General features: G+C 40.4%; 3 protein-coding genes across 4 annotated transcripts; 1 reads left to right on the top strand and 2 right to left on the bottom strand.

Annotated features, from left to right (window-relative positions):
* Positions 1 to 8649: 8649 nt before the first annotated feature.
* Positions 8650 to 11129, bottom strand: LOC143016670 (cerebellin-1-like). Its single transcript, XM_076171111.1, has 4 exons — positions 11036 to 11129; positions 10353 to 10532; positions 9789 to 9920; positions 8650 to 8954 (listed from the first exon to the last, which is right to left on the bottom strand). Exons 1-4 carry the CDS (start codon positions 11127 to 11129, stop codon positions 8650 to 8652), a joined length of 711 nt encoding a protein of 236 aa, XP_076027226.1.
* A 3323-nt stretch (positions 11130 to 14452) lies between these two features.
* Positions 14453 to 19882, bottom strand: tppp2 (tubulin polymerization-promoting protein family member 2). Its single transcript, XM_076171165.1, has 5 exons — positions 19801 to 19882; positions 17292 to 17414; positions 15668 to 15859; positions 15403 to 15556; positions 14453 to 15197 (listed from the first exon to the last, which is right to left on the bottom strand). Exons 3-5 carry the CDS (start codon positions 15856 to 15858, stop codon positions 15006 to 15008), a joined length of 537 nt encoding a protein of 178 aa, XP_076027280.1. The 5' UTR covers position 15859; positions 17292 to 17414; positions 19801 to 19882; the 3' UTR covers positions 14453 to 15005.
* On the top strand, positions 18804 to 25141 carry LOC143016704 (tripartite motif-containing protein 16-like). Of its 2 annotated transcripts, none has more exons than XM_076171164.1 (7): positions 18804 to 19454; positions 19838 to 19933; positions 20157 to 20390; positions 21389 to 21545; positions 21644 to 21700; positions 21840 to 21893; positions 22333 to 25141. In XM_076171164.1, the coding sequence occupies exons 1-7, from the start codon at positions 18879 to 18881 to the stop codon at positions 22884 to 22886; spliced, it is 1728 nt and encodes a 575-aa protein (XP_076027279.1). In that variant the 5' UTR covers positions 18804 to 18878; the 3' UTR covers positions 22887 to 25141. The 2 variants fall into 2 exon arrangements, with proteins under 2 accessions (XP_076027279.1, XP_076027277.1); XM_076171162.1 differs by having other exon boundaries at positions 21386 to 21545.
* The last annotated feature ends 8 nt before the right edge of the window (positions 25142 to 25149 follow it).

Here is a 25149-nt window from a genome sequence, read left to right as displayed (position 1 = left end):
GGAAAAGAAAATGCTGATCAACACAAAGGGGGCGTCTGTGAGTCAATTGTATCCTCAAGTTCCAGACTGCTGCTTTAGACTGTGTGCACAGCTGGTGTTCTATATTGTTTATTGGGAGAAGAGCAGTGAATCCCAACACAGCTCGGTTTTACCGACGTACTCATGTTCAACCACATTAAAGTGTGATTATCCAACAGGTGGGCCAACTGGTACTTTATTTGAAGCATGGGGACGTCCTCAGCTAGCCACATATGTGCTCTCTGCTTGGGAAGAGCAGCTTTGGAATATTTAAAATAGGTTAGGACAGAGAATGTTGTTTCCTATCATTCAGTTCAGCTGTTTCATGACAGCTCAGCACTGCCATGACTGAAAGCAGTGATGGGTGCAGCCATCATTTAACTTATGACAGCCTCTCACATAAGAACCACTATGTGCACTGATACCTGATGCTAACTACTGCTAGCTGCTAATGGTTTTAGTAAAAGCCCTCTAACAAAAGCACACAGAGGGAACTGTTAATGTACAAATGTCGCATCTTCCTTCCAATTATCTTCTCTTTTTATTCCCATCTTCACTTTTGTAAGTTTTCGTAAATCTTAACTTTGTGTTTCCTTCCTTTTATACCCTCTTCCTTGAGCTACTCTTTATGCTAAGTGCACATGCTTTCCCTGGGTACTGCACATACTTGTTCCTGTGTATTTTCAGCTCAGCTTGCCACACGCACAGATGAACACCAAACTACCATATAGTCAAATCAATCGCACACATCTACAGGTGTTTTAAGTAAGCAAATCTCCTGTTGGCATCATTTGGTCAGCAAGCATCAGGTGAAGCTGTGTGTGTGGTGTGATTACAGCTGGACCTCCATCATTCTGGAATATTCCTCATTTTGTCACTACCAAAGGTTTGTATACTTTATTTATCTTTTAAAAAACACATATGTAATAATGACATATAGATGTAATTTGTTCTTGTGATGTTTGGCACTCATTTGGCACTCATCTGGATGAATACGTGATTCTGGAGGCATTTGGTTGAGATGTGAGTTACTAAGTTTTTGCGAAATCAAAAACAATTTCAGTGAATCAATGTGAAATCATATTTCATAACCTGAACCTACTTGTAAATTAAAACACAGCAGAGTCTGTGCCTGCTTGTAACATTTATTTGACACTTGTATAAAAAGTTGATGTTGAATATATATATATTTTTTTTTCCTTGCAGCATTTTCTGGCAAACATGAACAACTTCACAGAAGGAGACAGAAATCAGTCAGAGAGTTATTCCTGTTATGACTCTTCCATCAATCTGTATACCATGACGCCATACATTCTGATCTCTCTGCCAGTTAATGTTCGAGTAATGATGCTGATGATCTCGTCCTCCGTCTTCTTGACAGACAGAATGGAAGTGTTTGAGTTCCACTTGGTCTTCACAGAGCTACTTTATGATTTTCTGGGTACATTGGTTCTCATACTAGTGTTTTTTATCAAGAGTTCGGGACTTATGATACTTGTTAATCTCTTGACCATGACATTCATGAGCAGGATCAATTTCCAGTGTTGTATTTGTGTTGAGCGCTACTTTGCTGTGGTGCATCCTGTGCTGTTCCTCAGGTATAAACTCCTCAGGTACAGAATGGCCTGGTCTTTTGCTATTTGGCTGGAAAATTTCCTCCTCGCTGTCGTCCAAATGTTCCTTCGTAGCGATGAGCCACAATCCAAGGGCCTTCACGTTACTTCTGTCATTGCTGTGTTTGTTGTCAACACATTCTGCTGCTTATCCGTTCTCTGGGCTCTCAAACAGCCCTCACCAGGTGAAGGAGAGAGAGAGGGAGCCAATCAGCTCAAGAAAAGGGCTTTCAATATAGTTCTGCTCTTCCAGGTGACCACAGTGATCAGCTTTTTGCCCTTAAGTGTTTTATTATTTCTGGATGGCATAATAGATCACAACACATTTTGTGTCCCCCAGATCATTTCTTTTTCACTCACAGTTTGGCTTGGCCTTACATATCCTCTGCTTTACCTCCGGAGGGCTGGGGAAATACCTAACATGAAATCATTCATGTGTAAATGATGTTATGGAAAACATTCAAACACTGAATAGTCCTACAGTCATTGTGTTAGCAACAGTCTAGTTTGTACTTATTGTGTACTATCTGCTGACTTTGTGTATGAGATACTTCCTGCTCTTATTTGTTCTATTAATGATATAATGGAATAGTTACCAGCCCTCCTCCATCCTTTACCCCAAACACACAGATTTGAGAATTGTATTTAGCCTCAAATGTAAGTGTGTAGATGAAAAATACAATCAATAAATCTTGATGTAATTTTCTGCAATATTTATCTGTAACCTATTTTCTATTTTCAGTTATTGTTATACAAGTTTGTCATTAGTTTTCTTCAAAGAAGCCTGCAGTACTTCTGTTTATTGTGATGATAGTCGTAATTATTACCTTGAGTTTTCTTTGGAATGTCTGTTAATGCTAATGACATGATAATAAAGAAACACACTCTCAAACCATCGATACTTCACAAAGTCTTTCACGCGTCAATGCATGCATTGTTGTTCATGGGCTTGAGATCAAAACTACAGCACAAAGAAATCACATTTGAAAAAAGAAAAATGCTGATCACCACAAGGGGGCGTCTGTGAGTCGATAACATCTTCAAGTTACAGACTGCTGCTTTAGACTGCGTGCACAGCTGGTGTTCTATTGTTTATTGGGAGAAGAGCAGTGAATCCCAACACAGCTCGGTTTTACCGACGTACTCATGTTCAACCACGTTAAAGTGTGATTATCCATCAGGTGGTCCAACTGGTACTTCATTTGAAGCATGGGGACGTCCTCAGCTAGCCACATATGTGCTCTCTGCTTGGGAAGAGCAGCTTTAGAATACTTAAAATAGGTAAGGACATTGAATGTTGTTTCCTATCATTCAGTTCAGCTGTTTCAAGACAGCACAGCACTGCCATGACTGAAAGCAGTGATGGGTGCAGCCATCATTTAACTTATGACAGCGTCTCACATAGGAACCACTGTGTGCATTGATACCTGATGCTAACTAGCTGCTAATGGTTTAAGTAAAAGCCCTCTAACACAACTGGGTACTGCACATACTTGTTCCTGTGTATTTTCAGCTCAGCTTGCCAGACGCACAGATAAACACCAAACTCCCATTTAGTCAAATGAAATGCACACATCTACAGGTGCTTCAAGTAAGCAAATCTCCTGTTGGCATCATTTGGTCAGCGAGCATCAGGTGAAGCTGTGTGTGTGGTGTGATTACAGCTGGAGCTCCATCATTCTGGATGATCCTCATTTTGTCACTACCAAAGGTTTGTATACTTTATTTATCTTTTAAAGAACACATATGTAATAATGACATATAGATGTAATTATTTCTTGTGATGTTTGGCACTCATTTGGCATTCATCTGGATGAATACGTGATTCTGGAGGCATTTGGTTGAGATGTGAGTTACTAAGTTTTTGCGAAATCAAAAACAATTGGAGTGAATCAATGTGAAATCACATTTCATAACCTGAAATTACTTGTATTTTAAAACACAACAGAGTCTATGCCTGCTTGTAACATTTATTTGACACTTGTATAAGTAGTTGATCTTGAATACATTTTTGTTTTTATTTTTCCTTGCAGCATTTCCTGGCAAACATGGACAACTTAACAGAAGGAGACAGAAATCAGTCAGAGAGTGATTCCTGTTCCTCTCCCATAAATCTGTATAACATGACGCCTTACATGCTGATCTCTCTGCCAGTTAATGTTCGGGTGCTGATGCTGATGATTTCGTCCTCCGTCTTCTTGACCGACAGAATGGAAGTGTTTGAGTTCCACTTGGTCTTCACAGAGCTACTTTTTGATTTTCTGGGGACATTGACATTTTTTATCAAGACTTCGGGACTTATGATACTTTATAAACTCTTGACTATGACATTCATGAGCAGGATGAATTTCCAGTGTTGTATTTGTGTTGAGCGCTACTTTGCCGTGGTGCATCCTGTGCTGTTCCTCAGGTATAAACTCCTCAGGTACAGAATGGCCTGTTCTTTTGCTATCTGGCTGGAAACTTCCCTCCTCACTGTCCTCCAAATGCTCCTTTGTAGTGATGGTAAACTATCCATAGGTCTTTCAACTACTTTCATTGCTGTGTTAGTTGTCAACACGTTCTGCTGCTTATCAGTTCTCTGGGCTCTCAAACAGCCCTCACCAGGTGAAGGAGAGAGAGAGGGAGCCAATCAGCTCAAGAAAAGGGCTTTCAATATAGTTCTGCTCTTCCAGGTGACCACAGTGATCAGCTTTCTGCCCATGATTGTTCTGCACCTTGTTGGTTCGAAAATAGATCACAACACATTTTGTATCTCACAGTCCATTCTTATTTCTCCTACAGTTTGGCTTGGCCTTACATATCCTCTGCTTTACCTCCGGAGGGCTGGGGAAATACATAACATGAAATCATTCATGTGTAAATGATGTTATGGAAAACATTCAAACACTGAATAGTCCTACAGTCATCGTGTTAGCATCAGTCCAGTTTGTACCTATTGTTAACTATCTGCTGGCTTTGTATAAGGTACTTCCTGCTTCCGATTTATGATATAATGGACTAGTTACCAGCCCTCCTCCATCCTTTACCCCACACACACAGCGTTGAGAAGTGTACTTAGCCTCAACTGTAATTGTGTAGTTGAAAAAGTCAATCACTTACATTTTGATGTAATTCGCTGCAATAGTCATCTGTAACCTATTTTCTATTTTCAGTTTTTCAGTAAGTTTGTCATTTGTTGACCTTAGATGAGCCTGCAGTCTTTGCCTTTCCATCCTGTTTTTTGTCATTATTGCATAATGTTTTTTTTAGAAAGTCTCTTTTGTTTATCCTAATTTTGTGAAAATGAAAAATAAAATGTGCAAACTACACTCTCAAACCGTGAATACTTACCAAAACTACCATGGGGCCATTTATGTATTGCTGTTCATAGGCTTGCTATTAAAACTACAGTCAGCAATCGCATTCATTTTAATTTCCAAGAAATCATAATGAAATCTTTGTACAAATCTAAAAATGTTGTGTTCTTTGAAAAAAAAAAAAGCGGTCTGTCTGGCATTTCCTTGTGTCAGATCGGATTTAGAGAACTCCTGTGAGCCCCAGACAAAAAAAGGTGGGGCTTATTTCTTCAAAACTGCCTGCAGTACTTCTGTTTTTTGTGATGATAATTGTAATTATTACCTTAAATTTTCTTTGAAATGTCTCTTTTGTTTATGCAAATGTTATGATAATATAGAAACACACTCTCAAACTAACTATATTTACCAAAAACTTTCACAGGTCAATGATGCATTGTTGTTCATAGGCTTGGCACATTAGATTTTTAAATAAAATAAATTTGCATCACAAGCTTGTCCTAGATGGGAGTCCGTGATGTTAACCCACATACAATATTGAAATCTTACATGAATCTAAAAATGTTGTGTTCCGTTGAGAAAACTGGTCTCTCTGGCATCTCCTTGTGTTATATTGTATTTGGAGAAATCCTGAGAGCTCCATAAAAAACTATGCTGATCACCACAGGGTGGCGTCTGTGAGTCAATTACGTCCTCAAGTTCCAGACTGCTGCTTTAGACTGCGTGCACAGCTGGTGTTCTATTGTTTATTGGGAGAAGGGCAGTGAATCCCAACACAGCTTGGTTTTACCGACGTACTCATGTTCAACCACATTAAAGTGTGATGATCCAACTGGTGGTCCAACTGGTACTTCATTTGAAGCATGTGGAGGTCCTCAGCTAGCCACATATGTGCTCTCTGCTTGGGAGGAGCAGCTCTAGAATATCTCAAGTACGTTAGGACAGGGAATGTTGTTTCCTATCATTCAGTTCAGCTGTTTCATGACAGCACAGCACTGCCATGACTGAAAGTAGTGATGGGTGCAGCCATCATTTAACTTATGACAGCGTCTCACATAGGAACCACCGTGTTTACCTGATGCTAACTATTGCTAGCTGCTAATGGATTCAGTAAGAGCTCTCTAACAAGCACACAGAGGGAACTGTTAATGTATAAATGTTGCATTTTACTTCCAATTCTCTTCTTTCCTTTATTCCCACCTTTGCTTTTTTTTTGTTTTCCTGGACTTTAACTTTGTGTTTCCTTCCTGTTATGCCCTCTTCCTTAAGCTACTCTTTATGCTAAGTGCACATGCTTTCCCTGGGTACTGCACATTCTTGTTCCTGTGTATTTTCAGCTCTGTTGCCACACGCACAGATAAACACCAAACTACCATATAGTCAAATTAATCACACACATCTACAGGTGCTTCAAGTAAGCAAATCCCCTGTGGGCATCATTTGGTCAGTGAGCATCAGGTGAAGCTGTGTGTGTGTGGTGTGATTACAGCTGGAGCTCCATCATTCTGGCATATTCCTCATTTTGTCACTACCAAAGGTTTGTATACTTTATTTATCTTCAGAAAAACACGTACGTTTGTAATGATGTAATTTGTTCTTGCGACATTTGGCACTAATGTGGCACAGAGTTGATCTGAGAAGTATATTCAGTGATGATTACGTGATTCTTGAAGCATTTGGTTGAGATGTGGGTTAATAAGTTTGTGAAATCAAAAACAATTTGAATATACGAATGTGAAATCACATTTTTTAAAACTGAACCTACTTGTAATGTAAGTGCTTTGCGTGCTTGTAAAAAAATCTGTTGACACATGTAAGTTGAAGAATAAACATTTACTAAAAATTTTCCTTGCAGCATTTCCCTTGCAAACATGGACAACTTGACAACAGGAGAGGGGAATCAGTCAAAGTGTGAATCCTGTTTGCACTCTTACATCTTTATTTATGCAACTCCTCCTTATTTGCTGATCTCTCTGCCAGTTAATGTTCGAGTGCTGATGCTGATGATTTCGTCCTCCGTCTTCTTGACAGACAGAATGGAAGTGTTTGAGTTCCACTTGGTCTTCACAGAGCTACTTTTTGATTTTCTGGGGACATTGGTACTCATACTAAGCTTTTTCAACAAGAGGATGGTTCTAGTGAAACTTTTTAAACTCTTGGCCATGACAATAATAAGCAGGATGATTTTCCAGTGTTGTATTTGTGTTGAGCGCTACTTTGCTGTGGTGCATCCTGTGCTGTTCCTCAGGTATAAACTCCTCAGGTACAGAATGGCCTGTTCCTTAGCTCTCGTCCAATTGTTTTTTTGTAGTGATGATCAACTATCCATAGGTCTTCACGTAACTTCTTTCATTGCTGTGTTTGTTGTCAACACGTTCTGCTGCTTATCCGTTCTCTGGGCTCTTAAACAGCCCTCACCAGGTGAAGGAGAGAGAGAGGGAGCCAATCAGTTCAAGAAAAGGGCTTTCAATATAGTTCTGCTTTTCCAGGTGAACACAGTGATCAGCTTTCTGCCCCTGATTGTTATGTACCTTCTGGTTGGGAAAATAGATCACAACACATTTTGTGTCTCGCTGCCCTTTATTTTAGTTTTTACCATTTTGCTTGGCCTTACATATCCTCTGCTGTACTTATTGTAAACTATCTTCTCGCTTTGTAAATGAGGTAACGTCCTGCTCTTACTACTACTATCAATTTTGAAATGGAATAGTTACCACCCCTCCTCCATTTTCACCCACCACAGACATCTTTGAGAAGTGTACTTTGTCCAAAATTCTGTAAATGAAAGGTTTTTGTGCAATTTGCTGCAATTGTTTTTATCTTTAACGTATCTGCTATTTTCTTGTAATTTACAAGTTTGTAATTTTTTTTCTTGACATGAGCCTGGAGTTGTTGATTTTCCTTCCTTTTTTGTGATGATAATTGTGATCATTTTCCTCCGGTATGTGATGTTAATAATCAATCTATGTGAATCAAAATCCACTAAATTTTTCGCCATTTCAACAGTTTTGTTTGTTCATTTTGGGACAGTTGTCATAAAGTTTGACGTGTAGAAATTCTGGATCAAACCAGACAAAAGTGTTGTCCTTGTTTGTTTATTTTGCTCAAGGTTTTTCTATTATTGGTTCTCAAAATTTGAGCATGGCTCATTCTTCAAAAAAGTGCCATTTCTCATGATGAATGAATAAATCTTCTGTAACCAAACCTGATGTGCACTGACGACTTATGCAAAAAAAAAAAGAAACATCAATCCACCTGGTCCTGGACAACAAACAATATTAACATTTTGTTCAGGAATTTCAAATCAAAGGTGAGTTGGAATCGGAGGGAGGAGGGGGGTGATTAAGTTTCATCATTGCATGTGATAATTGGAGGACTTTTAGGTCTTGGTGGAGGTTTGCGCTCTAATGAGAGTTGTTTTAGATGGAAATGTTCGTCAAATGTTATGTATGATCACAACCCAGCAAGCCTCACAAAACCATCACACTAAGAACGATAATTGCATTTAATCTGTTACATTAAAACTGAAATGCCCTGAATTATAAGTACCTTTATTAAACATTACAAATTTACAGTTACGGTTATATTATAAAGATTAACGTACATAGCAGTGAATACATTCTTTGAAATTCATGGTTATCTCTATATTCTTTTCAGCTTTACTTTTTACAAAGGACCAGTTGTGTGTTGTATTTCTTATTGGCAAACAGTGGAGCAGATCATTACTCAGGCAGACTCGGGTAAATGAGGAAACCAGAGAAGGTGTTTCTGCCCTGTGAGTCTCCACACAGATGCCTGCCGGTCCACAGGGCTACATACACCTGACCTCCTTTCTCCATTTGCAGGACAATCGACTGGGAGCTGCTGTCTTCTGAGTCCTGCCTGTTGTCCTCCCATGTAGACGTCATCACCTCTCCGTTTTTCATCAGCTGCACCTTATAGTACATCCTGTCATCATAATTGGCCATCTTGGAGTACACCGTGAAAGAGAAGGAGTAAAGTCCATTGCAGGGAGCAGTGAATATACCTGGAGGATAAAGTTTAGAGTGAGAGTTAATGGATTTTAGGAATACGTATGTTAGGTTGTTTAAATTCTTACCAATATCCAGAAGTTTCAAGAGGCAGTGTCACAAGAAGATGTAGAAACCAAAAAAGACGGAACGGATCAGAAGCCGAGGCAGTAAATTATTCATTATTTTTAATCCGATGAATCCCAAATTCCAGAGAGTAACTTGGGAAACCAGGTGAAAGCAATTATCTGATGTAAGGTTACAGGCTCAGAGAGCTCATGAGAGATCATCGTGGAGAATAAGACTCACCTGGGTTGATTGGCTGCTAAGCTTTATAAGGTTGTGTCAGGTAGTCAGTCTGTCAACCACTGTCTTCTGGATTTATTAAGAGGAGTTATTTGATTTTGATGCTATTTTAGCTGCGCAAAAAATAATTCTTTCAAAGGATCTTTCTCTTTTCGTCTGAACCTTGAGCAAGTTCATGATAGTAGACATACTGACCTCTTTGAATTCTCTTCACGCACTGTATTCTCAAAAGCACATTTGACAACAATGTGTTTGTGGGGTCAATTGTGACACATGGTATGTTCAGGCACTCATCAGAAGATCGTAAATACCAGTTAGAACTGTTCAGTGCTCCTCAGAAGACGCTTCCAAAACAGGGAATTGTAAACATGGAGATACAGAATATCACCATAGTGCTTTTGTGATTGTTTTGTTTTTATAGAAATGGATAGAAATGTTTCAGGCATTGTCTGTCTGAGAACAACAACAGCATCACCCCAGCTTGTTGGTAAACTTGTGTGTTGGTTATACTTCTCCATTCACGTCTGTATGACATCTGGGCTTACCAAGGCCAGGGTTGTAGCCTCTGCCATGGTTGAGGTAGACATCACTGTAGGGAATGGAGACTCTTGTAGTAAAAGGGCCAAAGCAGGTTGTTCTGGGACTCATGGAGGCTCTGAATGCAACCCGCATACCTCCTGAGACAAAAAGGGTTAAGCACAGTTGCAAAGATCAGAAAGAAACATCTGACTTTCAAAACTTGATAGATTTCAGTGAAACTTGGTGGGCAGGTTGGACGTGATCCAGTGCCCGGCCTGATGGTGGGATTATAATATCTGTCAACATTTAAAATAAACATTAACCTTGGAACCGAGGGAAAACTATAACATTAACATTAAGATTCCATAAAAACTCCATCCAGGAGGTTTCTATAGGTAAAGGTAAGCACTGTGGCAGTACTTTTAAAAACAAGTACTTCAGTACTTTTACTTAAGTAAACATCTGACTGTAGTACTTTTACTTGTACTTGAGTAAAATTTAACAAGCAGTATCTGTACTTTTACTTAAGTAATGAAGCTGTGTACTCTGTCCGCCTCTGATTATATGTCTTTGCCCAGGAGCTGGGTTACCTGTGACATCGTTGATGCTGTTTCCCAGCTGGTCTATATTCTTTGACAGGCCCCACATCCTCAGGAAGGTCTGATCCTCTAACTCAGAGAGCTGCTCACTGGCACAGGTGCAACCTCGCTTGCTTCTGAGCAAACACTCACAGTCCCACTTTCCGCACGGCAGCTCCCCCCCCCACGCTCCTGCCAAAGCAAAAAGAAAGAGACAGGGGAAGTGGATCCTCAAGTCAGCTGCTGCTGGAATAAACATTGTTGCTCCAGATATAAAGGAAAATGACATTACATTACAATCATTTTGGCAGACGCTTTTATCCAAAGCCACTTACATTACATTACCACCCTTTGCAGAGGGGGGAGCAATTGAGGGTTCGGTGCCTTGCTCAGGGGCACCTCGGCAGGAACTCGAAACCGGCGACCCTCCGGTTCTCAAGCGGAAGCTCTACCCACTGAGCTACTGCCTCCCTACCCTTTAAAATGTAACCTTTACTTGGTGTGTTTTCTACTCAAAACAAATGTCTGGTTGATGATTGGAACAAACTATAGAAATATATATAACAGAGTATATAAGAGTGTGTCCACATTATTTTCAGTCTCTAGCATCTGAATCTAGATTAAGTGTGTTTTTATATAATTCTTCCCACATAGATTTTTTAACCTGATATTTGTATTTGTAGTGGATGATTTACCTGCTGCCGCTTTCAGGCTGTTGATGTCACTCTGGGATCCAACGCTGTCCCACAGCAGGACCAAAACTAACACAGTGCACGGCGTGGCTGTCATCTTTAGAGAGTAAAACAGTTTACTTAAAGACTTTACGGAAAGGCCTTGACCTGGAAATGGCAAAAACATTTCTTACATTTTTGTGATAATTATTTAAATTTTGTTTAATTTTTAATAATAATAATGAAAACACAAAGCATGTTCATGCAGATTTCTTTCCATTCATGATAAGGTTACACTGGTGAACAACACAATTCTATAAATGTGTGTTATCCAGTTTTCAATGTAAAGTATCCAAAATCAACTAAGGTCAAACAAGCAGCTTATCCAAAGAAAAAATGTAAAATAACAATATATGTTCAGGGCTAATCTTATTGGATATGATTCACAATAACAATGAGTTGCAAGAAGAATTCAAATGATTGTATTTCACTCCTGGATGAGACATCCGTTACTCACTGCAGTATGTCGGCAAATCTCCAGCATTCACCTCAGCAAACCACAAAAAATCCCCAAGAACGATCAATTAGAAAATAGAAAGGGCGATGAGCTGAAAGTTTGCAGCAGTGAGAGCCGGTAGGAAATTCTCCCTTTTTAAATCAGTTATATTGAACACTCAGGTGGGTGGAGAGATGTTTGTCCTGCTCCTCAGGATTGGTGTGAACTCTGGGGCCAGCATTCAGCAGGGATAAGCCCCTGGTGTACAGCAAAGGATAGTTTCCCATGAGTGTATGCATAGCTAAGGTGTGTATATGCGAGTCAGTGGGTCAGAGGTATCAAGTGAGTTGATAAGATCACTCAGGTTGTTGTTTGAGATACGACAGCTCAACCCTGCCTACCGCATTATTCCACTGAACTGGAAACTGATGACTCTGGATCAAAGAAAGGCCTACTTTACTTCTCCCTGGGGTGTGCATGTGTGTGTTGCAGTTTGCAATTCGAAGCAAAGGATATTCAAGACTATGATCGTTTCACTCTCCTTCGAATCAACCAATGAGATGTTTATGTGTGCTAGATTTTGGTTCAGTTTGATTTCACGGAGCAGACAATTTAAGTGAAACAATATACATCAACAAAATCTGTGTAAGAACGCTCAGTTTGCTCAAAGGTCCGAAATGTGTGGGGATGGAAGTGATCAAGTAATTCAGCTGCATGAAACATGGTACAACAACAGGCCTGATACACTGTAACTTCCTGTTTGTAGTCATCAGCTGGCTCCTTGCAATGCACATAAAAAGACAAGGTAACCTTCAACAAGTTAATATGTGAGTGTTTGGATGTGTGAGGTAAGATGAATATGTTAGACTTATACTGTGAGACTTTCTCACACCTTTAGTTTGATTTGTTTGGTTATGACTAATCAACAGTGTTGTTTACTGAGCCACACACCCCAAGACCGCTCTGGATCTAGATCAATCAATAGATCAAAACATGACCCTGTAGTTGATTCTGAATTAGGTGGACAGAGGTGTCAAGATTATAGACACAAGTAATTAGTAATTAGAAGTGGACCTCACAAAGCAGAAATTAGCTTTGATTTATTTGATGACACATATATAGACGCTACAATAGTTCCACATTGATTTAGGTGCATCCATTGTGTATTGTGTGACTCGTCAGTGAGCATGAAATGGCATAGAATACGTGAACTATATTCACTCTAAACCCTGCTGATGCCTATCAGCTCAGGCCTATAGATTGTACACATGTGCTTCTTTCAGGCATTATCAGATGTTCCCTCAACACCATTGGTGTCACATCACCAGCAGAACCCTCATGTCCCTAGCACTTTATTGTTCTGCAGCACAAGGATTCTTTATGTTGTGAAACTGTATCCAAGCTGTTTTTGAACTAAGCAGGGCGGGGAAGGGGAAGGATGTTATATCTCAGAGAGAGATCTATTGTCGTTTTTATTCTCTGTTTGGTGTTCTTTACTTTAAATAGTTTAATGTAATGTAATTGTTGTATTCTATCGAATCTTCTGCTTTATCGAAGCAGCCATAAAAAGTTTAGTTTCCCCCCTGTTGATCTTAAATGATCTTTATCCTTACTGTTTTGCATTAGTTGGTCAAGTGGCATGACAGATTCTTCAAAAAGTGCTGTGTCTCATGATTGAATTTGTCTACTGTAACCAAACTTGGTGGTGTGGTGGGAATCTGTCAGAAAATGACTTGGGGAAAAGCACAAATCTGTGATTTGGTAAGGTTTCATTTCATGAACCGGATTCCAGACCAAAGATTAGCATAGAGCGCCTCTCCCACTGAGCCGCAGTTAAGAAGCTGTGCAGTGGCGTTGTATAGATTACATAGATAAAGACAAGGCAGACAAGGCCATATCTGTTTAAGACAGAGGCATCATGTAATGCTTAGACTCAATGAATGGTACATTGTTGAGATAGATATGATGACGATTCAGTCAAGTTACAATGACACAATGCTATGCTGGCGTAGTTTAAGATTGCGTAAGAACCCAGTGACCGGTCAGTATTTACATGGAGTACGAGGTAAACCTATCAAAAGTCACCAAACAGCCACAGCAAAGTCAGATGTGTCCTGTCAGTAAACAAATGGGATTTTTCCATGAAAGTGGACATGAGACCTCATTGCTCGTGCAAAGAATTAACCATAAATCGACCTAAATTGTGGCGCTATAACCAATGTTCCCTCAAATTTTTCATGTGTCTGGGCATACACACAAGGTCCTTGAGCACACTGAGGACCACTGTGAGCAACATCTGAGGGGGGGGGGGGGGGGGGGGGGGGGGTTGCTGTCCGCGATCGGCGACGGGGGGGTGCTGTCCGCGATTGTCGCGTAGCGTAAGTGACACCTGTCACTCACTGAGTTACATTGCAAAATGCTACAGAAAGAAGGTTATTGGTCTAATTCATTTACAGTTTATGTTGAATTTTATTTTATGCGCAGCATAGATTTTCTTGTGCGCTGAGAATGTGCGAGTAGTGCGCGATTGCGCACGCGCACACTTAGAGGGAACATTGGCTATAACCAAAGTAGAATGAAAGCTTTGTTAACTGGAGGACTACTTGGCCATGATGGAGGTATGCTCTCTCTGAGTGGCTACTAGTTCCTGAATTGTTTAACTCCTGCACGCTCTCAAACTCTCACATGCACTATCCAACTTGCACACACGCACTTATGTCCTTAATTTTGCTGCAAAGAATAGGTATTAAATGAAGTGTAAAGGCCATACTTTGAGCATTAAGTTTGGCTTCCTTTGTTAATGCAGGATAAGGCTGTGGTTTTTGCAGTCTGTCCGTCATTTCCTGTGAATACACATAATAACCTATGAATAACTTGACATTTTTCGTTTTGAACAAGTTAATAAGTATTTATTTGTCAAAGCAAAGCAGCACCAAGGTGCATGAAGAGTTAAATAAAAACAAAAGATTTAAAATAGTAAATCCAAATGCATGCTCACTATTGGTTGAATGGCTAAAAGGCACTAAAATGTAGGCATAAGGGAAGTGCAACAAGTTTAGCAAGTGATGATTTATTGCCAATACTAAAGTCACATTTATTGATAGAAGCTAAATTATCTTTAAAGAGGCACAAAGCTGAGTGTAAGAGTTTTTCAAAGCAAGGGGGCTTGGGGGCATGGGCTAAGAGTGCACTTTCCTGTTTTGGTCTCTGTGGTATCAATGAAAATATATACACCAATTTGTCATGCTAAGGCCACGTTTAAAAATATCTCTGTATTGATACTTCTATATTACTATATATTCTTTCACTACCTTTTGGATTATTTTCATTAAAATTACTTTTAACTCACCACATTTGTTGTAACTGACACATTAAAAATGACCTACAGTATTTCTGTATTTGTGTTTGGTAAATTCCCTTATCTCTTTCTCTACAAAAAACTTTAAACTGCCCATATTAGACTTATTGGCATGACAATATTCTCATCTGTCAACAGGATTATGCATCTTTCACTTTTTCGTCATAAGTGCCGCTGCCTTTGTAGGCTCCCACGTAGCCGCTGGTGTCTTGCATGTCCACACGCCCGGCCTTTCCTTTTCCTTTGCCCGAGTCATCAAAGCGTTCCTTGTGGGACCCGGTGTACTTGGTGGCATCAGTCAGTCTGTCCACTGCACCTGCCTTTGCCACTTTCTAAACAGAAGGACAAAAGAAATACGGTGAAACTATGACCAACAAAACAAGACAGACAGCTTTAAATGATTTGATAATACTCGTGATTGGTTAGTACTGTACGTTCGGCAACCAATTACAGTGCGTCTACATGAAACCCTGCAGTGTTAGCTTGGGTGCTGGTACTAAATGACTACACCGGCTTTATGATGTGTCAAATACTCACAGTGACTCCAGCATTCGTGGGCTCTTTCCCCACGATCAGACCATAGAGCTGCTGCAGTGCCTCCTCCTGGCTCTTCCCTTTGAAACGCTTCGGAGCCAATTCTGCCATGGCCTGCATGAACTGCTCAAATGTAACAACGCGAACTGTCTTTGCCCTGAGGAAACCAACAATCATAAATGTCAAATGTCACATGTTGGCTTCTGTGTGTGTGTTGGCCTGCTCAACCTAAAGTTCCTTTGGGACGAAGTTGAAGTTGAGATCTTACTTGACTTTGCTGAAGACGATGTCGACGTCTGTAGTGGTGATGTTCTTGCCGTCGATGATGTGGCAGTCCTTACACAGTTTAGCAAAGTTCTTGCCGTTCATCTCCTTCCCCCTGGCCTTGGTGTCACCATGAATGGCAAACTTCTGGAATGACGCCTCCACATCGGCTGCAGACACTGAGCCTTCTGCCATGCTGTGACACAAACACAGGATATACTTTTGTTTGCTTCATCAGCCACTTATACTTGATGATTGGTCCGCACTTTAAACAGGATACTTTGTCATTGTCGGCTTTAAAAAGTTGCACAAATTTGTATACTTAATCTGTTTATTTATTCGCTTCGATTTCCTCTTCACTGTAAATGTAGCTCTGCTTGGACTAAGTTCTGCTTACAGTGTTTTGCACACGATCAGTTAAGATCACTTATTTAACTCTAGAAGCCTATAAGAAAGAAATTGCATTGCTTCCCAAAGTGTGTGACTCCAAATCGACTTAAATATTTTACAGTGATGTCATGAGACTAACAAAGTTACAGCATTGATGTCATCCAAACTTAGAAAGTGACAACATATAAACCTCAAGGACTTCAATGAAATCATCAGTATCGATATGAAATATTTTTTAACTGAATTATTCCTGAACATCTTTGGCTCTAGCATGTGAGGAAAGAGAGATGTTCTCTCTTTGGAGGACGTTCCTTCACCTTCATAAGAACAAGAGGAAAACACAAATTTTTTAATGTTTCTATTAGCTGATTGACTGTGCCTGCCAAGAAATGGCTGCCACAATGGTCAGTGTAAATGAGCATCTCTCTCTCTCTCACAAACACACACACACACACACACACGCATTCACATCCATCACTGACTTGGTAATGCCAGTGAAGCTGCTCTCTGAAGCCAATTTAATTCAATCAGCTCACTTTGCAAATGGCAAGAACTTGCTCCCTGTTTATTTCCCCTCGTCCCCCCTCTCTCTCTCTTTCTCTCTTTCACCCTTTCTCTCTTTCTCTCACTCACTCACTCACTCACACACACACATACAGATGGAGGACATTAATTAGGCCTGAGTAATGCAAAGTGAAAGAGTAGAGCAGGAATCATTGCATCTATACACAAAGGCCCGTTATGAGAACTGCTGTTACTCTACAATGCAATAGAATCTATGTCAAATATGCAGTCAATTATTACATTTGCTTATTGTAATGAAGCCCTGTAGCAAAAGCATCAAGCACCTGCTTCTCCACGAAACGAAACACGCATTTTACTTTGACTTTTTATCTTATCAACTGTAGCTACTAGATACGCTCAGTCAGGCATGAATATTTTATAATTGTTGAATAAATGAACATCTACAGCTCAGTCACTATCAATTCTACAATACAGAGTGGACGTAAATACAACAGCTAAAGACGGTAAACACAATTTAGCACACGGATCGTTTGACCTTGTAAATACATCACATTTCTGCACATGCCATCAGCATCAGCATTTTTCTGCCTGCAACATAGAGCAAAATGACTGTGAAATGAAAGTTCCTCTGCTATGAGCACTGTGCTTTGAGATAACATTAACATCAACATTATAACAGCATTGCTACAAAGCCACGGTGACGTGAGGTGTACCTGCTGCTTTAAATGGGAAGATGCTGAGCAAAGGTTCAGGGAAGTCCTGATGAGCAGCTACTTGATCTCCTCCTCTTTCTTCTTTTGCTTCTTATACCTCTTCCACTTCCTGCCGCTCCCAAGCTGCTTCGCAGTGACGGCAGGGATGCAGAGATGCAGAGAGAGGGAGAGACAGGGAGGGGGGAGGGAGAGAGTACCAACCAGCACAGTCTATGACATCATCGGCATCAGCAGCCAGCCTCTCTTGTGTCTATTCAGTCTCGCTGGTGTCGCTCTGTCCGTACTTGCTTTATCATTTACTCTATTTTGCTCTGTGTCATTTGTGTCTCTTTTAACTCATTTATTCCATTTTAATTCGACATTTCTTCATATTTCTTCATATATCAACCACGTGTTCAAGAATATAAGACCAGGATTATTCTCCATGCGCCTCCCCTTTGCTTCACTAAGCCTGACACACACACTCTCTTGCTCTCCCTCTCGAGCTGTCCTCGTCACAACAGCCCTCTTGTGTGAGCAGACATGAGAGCGGCCCTTCAAAAAGTCTGAGCCACAGCCAAAACAATTGACTTTTCACTTCTTCACACATTAGCCTAATCTCATCAATTAATGACACTTAATCAATCTGTCGAATCAACTACTCTATTCCACCTTTCATTCAGGCCCAGTTGCGAGTCTGCCTGACTAACAAAGACACAACTTGTGCTGTAAAGTGTGTCAGTGACAGATTTACATCTGAACTATATTGCCTCCTCTGTTTGGTCTACACAGTGCATTCAGGCACTGAGTCACCTTAAAGATCTCCACTTCAATGTCTGACATGGATGATCTATTAAGATGAGAATGGACGCGTCTCAAAGTGGTATATGAAATATTTGACCTTGGATTTGAAACATTTCCAGTTTTCCCTGTGTCTCTGGGTACCTGCTTACTACTACACATTGTTTTGTTCACAGGACAAACGGGATGGACTGTTTTGACATCACAAGCCCCCATGAAACTCCCCGGCAAGGTCACTGAAGGACGATGTTATTCCCACTGGTACTTGAAAATCCCTCGTCCTTAGCAACAGTGGGTTTTGTGGAGAAATTAAAGATCAAACACCAGCAGGATGTTGAAATATCTGACATTGGTGTCCAACTCTTCACATTAGAGATATGACCTTTTGGAATATTCTTTCCATCCTTATCTGACTATACTTATCTGAATATTATTATTATATATTATTATTATTATTATCATTATTATTATTATTATTATTATCATTATCATTATTATTAAGTATATTAGGTTTTGATCTCAAAGACAGACGTGGGTAGTAATGTGATGTTTTGCTGACAAGTATACGTTTCACTGCAATCCTGCTTGTTGAGCACATTCCTTCATGGTTTCAGGTCTCTGTACTTTCACCCAGATGCTGTAAACTTTGTTATGTGGGAAAATATCACCTGTTTGTTTATAGTAGAAACAAAGCCTCCACTTTAAATATCAGCAGAAAGCAACCCTGACTGGTTTGAGCGTAGTTGATGTTTTCCTTCTTGGTTTGCCGTAACTGATACTGAGTCGCATTCTCTCATCTGAGACACGATGGCCGAGTCTGGTTTTCCTTTTCCACTGGAGCCTTTCAGCTGCCCACTCTGCACGGACATGCTCAGAGACCCAGTTACCCTCCCCTGTGGTGACACTTACTGCCTGGATTGCATCAAGATCTACTGGGACCAGTTTGACCATATGGGGGTGTATAACTGCCCCCAGTGCCGTACAACCTTCACCCCAAGGCCCGCACTCAGGCGTAACGTGCCGGACGTAAGCATTGAACCACTGCGGCAGCCTCCCGCGCTCACCCCTTTCCCCGACCTGCAACGAGAATCCTTCTGCGATTTCTGTGTAGGTCGCCGCAACAAGGCCGTCAAGTCCTGCCTTATGTGCCTGGCCTACTACTGCGAGACACACGTCAAGCCACATTACGAGTCGTCTACCTTCAAGAGGCACAAGCTGGTGGATGAGACCGGCCACCTGGACAGGAAGATCTGTCCCCAACACGAGAAAGGCCTGGAGCTGTTCTGTCGCACTGACCAGATGTGTATATGCGTGTTGTGTACGGTCAGAGAGCATCGCAGCCACAACATCACCTCAGCAGAAGAAGAACGCATTGAGAAACAAGTGAGTTTTTTGTGAGTCTTTCACTGTCTGCCCAACATATCGTACCAAGAAATGTATGTGTCATGAGTAGGGCCACAAAACTTGAATCCTAAAAGTTATTTAAGTAAAAGTATAAGTAGTATATCTTAATTGGCAAGTAAAGTAAAAAATAGAATAGAAAATGTCCAGGTGTCGATTCTTGTAATTGTATTCTGGAGGAGGTTTGTGCATTCAGATCAGTTTAAAAGGGTAATGGAACGACAGAAAAAATAAAAAGATTAAACAAAGAATGAGGATGAGGATGATGGTAGGATGTTTCTCTCAAAGAAGCTGCTGAATCCAAACAGATCATGATCAATAACCGTACCTGTTGGTGTGTTAAGTTCTTCTTTCTTCCCTGTCAGAAAGTGCTGGTGGTCACCCAGTCTGAGGTCCAGCACATCATTCAGGATAGGATGAAGGAGTTGCAGGAGCTCAAGCATAATGTTGACGTTCTCAAAGTAAGATGAGAGGTTTCCATACATGTCGCTGTCTACAGGACGGCAGAATGTCCACACTGGTTCATTTGTCTCATATCCAGGTTACAGTACAGTTCTGTCAGTGTTCTGTTGGCTGGCTATTGTGTAAATACAACTTTAAGACACAGTAAATAAAATTAATTACACAATGAAACAATTTAATAGCATTAAATGTGAAGAATAACTAGAACTCCTTCATTTTTAGAGTGCCGCCCAACGAGCGCAGACAGAGAGCAACAAGACATTCCACGAAATGCAGCAGGCGGTGGAACGCTGGCACGCCGAAATCAATCAGATGATAGAAGCCAACATGAAGGCGGCGATGTCCCAGGCTGAGGGCTATGTGGAGCGCCTAGAGCAGGAGATACTGGAGCTGCAGCGCAGGGACGCCGAGCTGAGACAGATCCTGGAAACGGAGGACAACATTCACTTTCTGCAGGTGCTGCAAGAAATATCAGCTGCTGTGATGCTATACATTTATATATACTGGTATAGTCTGGTTTGTGTCCTTCTAACTTCCTCAGGCTCTCAGGCAGAGAAACCATTCAAGTATTTTCAGGCCTTCAGACTTCAGGCTTTCAGTCACCCATTCTGTGTTTTCAATTATTTCATGGCTTTTCAGATATCGAGAGTTTTAAATTCTTCCGATTATTCCTCATCTAGCCCATTGTATAATTTTCAGCTGAGAAAAGTAGTTAACATCTTCATCAATTCGCTGGTTCTTTCTTATGTTCTGTCCTTTTTTGGACCATATTACATCTCCACATTCTGGAACTTCTTTTGGTTCTCACGGTCCAACCCGTTTTCAGATAGCAGTTACAGTTTTTGTGTGAGAGCCAGTTGTTCCACATGTGGTCTTCAGGCAGGTTTTCTGCCTTCAGACTGACTCAGATCTGTGTCTCTGCTTAATTGGCTGCACCTGTTGTTTACAAACAATCTGCAGCTTTGAAGGCTTCAGGCTTCAGGCAGGGTTTTTTTTCAGCATTTTCCCATACTTCATTTTTTTTCAAATGGTTGAAAATGCCTCCCATTTTAATGTTATTTCCCCTATTAAAATACATTCAAATTTTCCCCAGGCCATTCATACTTCCAGGCCTTTCTTCATACTTTCAGATACAGAAATCAATCAGACCTTCACACTTCAATCTTTCAGGCACTTCTATATTCTGCAAAACCTTTCAGCAATTGCAATAACAACACATTTCTTGTTTGATATAACATTTGGTATCACTTCTGATTCATGCATGAATGCACTGTGTGAAGTTGGAGAAACTAATAGAAGTTTCTATGTTTGAACTAAAAACACATTGAAGCTCTGGCCAAACTCCTGATCATTGACCCGCCATCATAGGAACTATGCATATGGTCTTAGGTCTTTGCTGAAGCAGCACCAGGGTTTGCGACGTGTCCTATTCCTCTTCTATTATTGTTCAGCAGAATTTTCCCACACTGTGTATTCCACCTGAGCCCATGGTGCCCAAAGTTCTGATCAACCCTCAGTTCTCCTTTGGAGAGATGAGCAAGACAGCCACAGAAATGAAGGAACATGTGGATGACACCTGCAAGAAGGAGTTGAGCAGAATCTCCAAGACAGGTTGGTCCTGTAACATTCACATAAAGGCTAATTATGACATGAGAGCTATCCATGTGTGCGGCTTCAAGCCAATATAACGCTCTATATTATCTTCACAGTAAGTGAAACTCCTGTGTACATCCTTTTGCCAAGAAACGGGGACAAACGCCTGAAAGGTAGCCAATATTCAGCTCTACTTTGACGTACATGTGAAAGTAAAGGTTCCGGAGTACAAAAGTTGAATTATAATTCACCTTGACAATTTTAGATATTTAATGTGATTTTGAGCTTCTATTTTCCATTCTGTTCTAACAGTTCCCTCCAGGATAGATTTCCACGAGCCAAAAACCAGACCAGACTTCCTGCGATGTAAGTAGCGTGGTTTTTGTCTTCACAATGTGCTTCATTATGTAGTATGGTTGTTGATTTGGTAAACAAGATCCAGATATGTTACATGTCAAAACTTAAGTCAGGCAAGACACAAAGGACACAGGAGAAGAGCTTTGGCTTTGGCAACGCTGTAAAGTTATTGATGTAAATTCCTCAAGGCATGGTGATTCAGACTGTGTTTTCAGGACAGAGCCCCAAAAGCAACATTTGTCTTTTGTGGCTCTCATAGGTGCAGAGCTTGACTCTGGATGGTGAAACTTTGAAATTAGCTCATCTTCTTAGGGAGGAATCTCCTGAAAAGACACAAGCTTATTTGATGACACACATTGTTTTCACAGAATGAAATGAAATGATGCTCATCACAAGTTTTGTAAACATAAATGATCAAGACTTATTCCGTGTTTCCTTCTTTCTCCAGACGCCTGCAAGATGTCGTTCGATGCAAACACAGCGTATAAAGAGCTCTCCATATCAGAAGGGAACCAGAAGGTCACCCGAAAGAAAACCGTCCACTTTTACCCAGATCACCCGGAGCGCTTTGACGGCTTCTCCCAGGTGCTGTGCAGGGAGGCTCTGACTGGTTTCAGGTTTTACTGGGAGGCAGAGTGGAGTGGGGAGTTTTCTGTAGGGGTGGCCTACAAGAGCATCAGTCGCAAAGGGAAGAATTCTCACAGCCTACTGGGCTACAATGACAAGTCCTGGAGCCTCCTGTGCTCAGACTCTGGCTACTCCGCCTGGCACAGCAAAGCAGACCAAGACCTCCCTGCTGCCCCGCAGGCTTCACGTATCGGTGTGTATCTGGACTACGCTGGCAACACTCTGGCATTGTACTCAGTGTCAGAAACTATGGAGCTCATCCACAGATTTAAAGCCCAGTTCACTGAGCCTTTGTATGCTGGGTTTGGTGTTGGCTCCTCAGTGACCCTCTGCCAGCTGAAGCACAATACAACAACACACTTAGCACCTTACTAAGATGAACAAGCAGTTCATCTTAGTAAGGTGTTATAAATTTTGTGTTGTAAATTATGAAATTGAGAGTGGCCTTACTGTAAATTCCTAAACAACAACCAACATTACCAGTACTGGTTTGAATTTATTGTACATCCTGTATGTATGTAATTGGCACGATAGTAAGCATGATTCCATTTGCCAGTGCAAGTTTGAGTTCTATACATATTTAATATAGATAAGTGGCAATTCAATTTCAGCTATTTAAGTGTGTTATTGTTTTTCCCATAATATATACCATATATATATATATAACTGTAATATATATAGTAATATAGAGTATATATAGTATGTAAATTGTGTGTGCGATTCTCTGCGATATGGCGGCTGGACACATTGGTCATGGTTGTGTGTTGTAATTTTATCTGCTCAGGCTAAACTGTTGACTGTTGACTGTTGAACTTTGTTTGATGTGTGCTGATGTGATTGTAACAAACCTCTGCCAGTCAATCAGAAGCCAGTGTTTGTTCACAGCAGGGGTGTAAATATGAAAGTGACAAATATAAAATCTCTGCTGAACTACAGATCACCTCACAGATTAGCTTGTCATTGATACAAAAATACACAAGTTGGTGTAAATATTCTCTTTTTATTTCCTTACAGACTGGTTGGACATTAAAACTTTCAAAAAAACTAAATTTAAATCTTAATATATCAACCTATTCAATCATAATCTTCATGGCTAAATGAAAATGCGTTTTATTAGGTTAGGAAAGATATTGTATTAATAAGTGGTCATCATGTTCAAATATTACACAAAAGCCTGGAATAAATATGATCGTATAAACAAAGACATCAACAATTGCACTTTGAAACATGATTGTGTTGTTTTCAAGCAGTGTTCAAAGTTTGTTTACAGTGTGAGTGAGGACACTGAATCAAAAGGAGATCAAATGTGCCAAGGATTTTCTATTTATTTATCTATTCAGTTTTGTGTATTTTTCTATCTTTTTCTCCACTCAAGTAGAAAATCAAAACTCTATTCTCTTAAATGTTTTTACATTGCAACATAAAAACCTAATTCAGTGAGAAGTCATAAAGTAAACACTTAACAACAAATGCAGTTTGTTGAAAGCTTCCCTACTCTGTGGAGGTAGAGGAGAGGCGGGACGAAGCCTGTCATGATGAAGACACAGCCAGCAACTACAGAAAACTCATTCCTTGTCACATTCATTGTCATTGAGCGCACACACCCTGACACCACCATGGGGATCTGAGACAAAAGTATATACACTAGATTGAAGCAAATCATCTTAAAAGCTCTCTCCTTCATGCTGTTACAACTTTTGGCCTTCCCGTCCCCTGGTGGAGGGCGCTTCAGAGCACGGAGAACCATGAAGCAGCAGTATGACATCACCATGAACATGACCACATAGAAAGCTGTTATGAAGGCGAACAGTTCTTTTGGGGACTTCAGAACTGAATTCACAATGGACAAGGCAAGCACCATCAGCCAGGAAATACAGCACAATGCTACCCTGTACCTCAAAGGTTTACACTTGAGGAAGACGACAGGATGGACCACTGCCAGGTACTGCTCCAGGCAGACAAAGGTCTGGTACAGCGGACGGCTAATCATGGACATTGTGCGGCAGAACATAATGAACGTAACAACGGCATATCCCAAAGGCGAAAACTTCAAGAAAAACAAGACGCCAGAGAGACAGAGGAACATCTCGGACACATTTTGATGAAGGGCAAAAAAATCAGATGCAATCTTCTCTTGTGGTTCTCTCAGCATGAGACACAACGTGTACATATTGAAGGGGAGATTGACAACAACATTTGTTGTTTGTACAATAATAAGGAGAGTTTTGAAGTCTGGCAGCATCTCTGTGCGGTTGAACTCCATTCTGCACCCGATGACAAACAGAGAATTAGCATCAACCCTGGACTGATGAATTTGTCAATTGATTTATGAACTCATAAACATGAACATATGAACCTGGATGTAGCTGGGGAATATTATTCTGTTTGTTTACGTTTGCTGCATTTCTGCCTGGTTTCATTCATTGCAGTCTTTATGTTAACAATGATTACAGTTTTAAACACATCTTACACTATCAAGGAAGACTTAACAATATGTTACTATATATTATATTACAATCAATTCTACTTTAATGTAAAACAAATATACAAAACACTTTCATTGAAATGCATGAATTATTTTCAATCTATCCATTCTCACTTGTTTTGAAATAAAGCAAAATCTTAGACAATTCAAGGC

The sequence above is a fragment of the Genypterus blacodes genome, unplaced genomic scaffold, assembly GCF_046128005.1.
Source record: "Genypterus blacodes isolate CSIRO-AG114 ecotype Tasmania unplaced genomic scaffold, CSIRO-AGI_Gbla_v1 ptg000240l_1, whole genome shotgun sequence".
Taxonomy (NCBI): Eukaryota; Metazoa; Chordata; class Actinopteri; order Ophidiiformes; family Ophidiidae; genus Genypterus; species Genypterus blacodes.
This window is presented reverse-complemented; position numbering and strand designations above follow the sequence as displayed.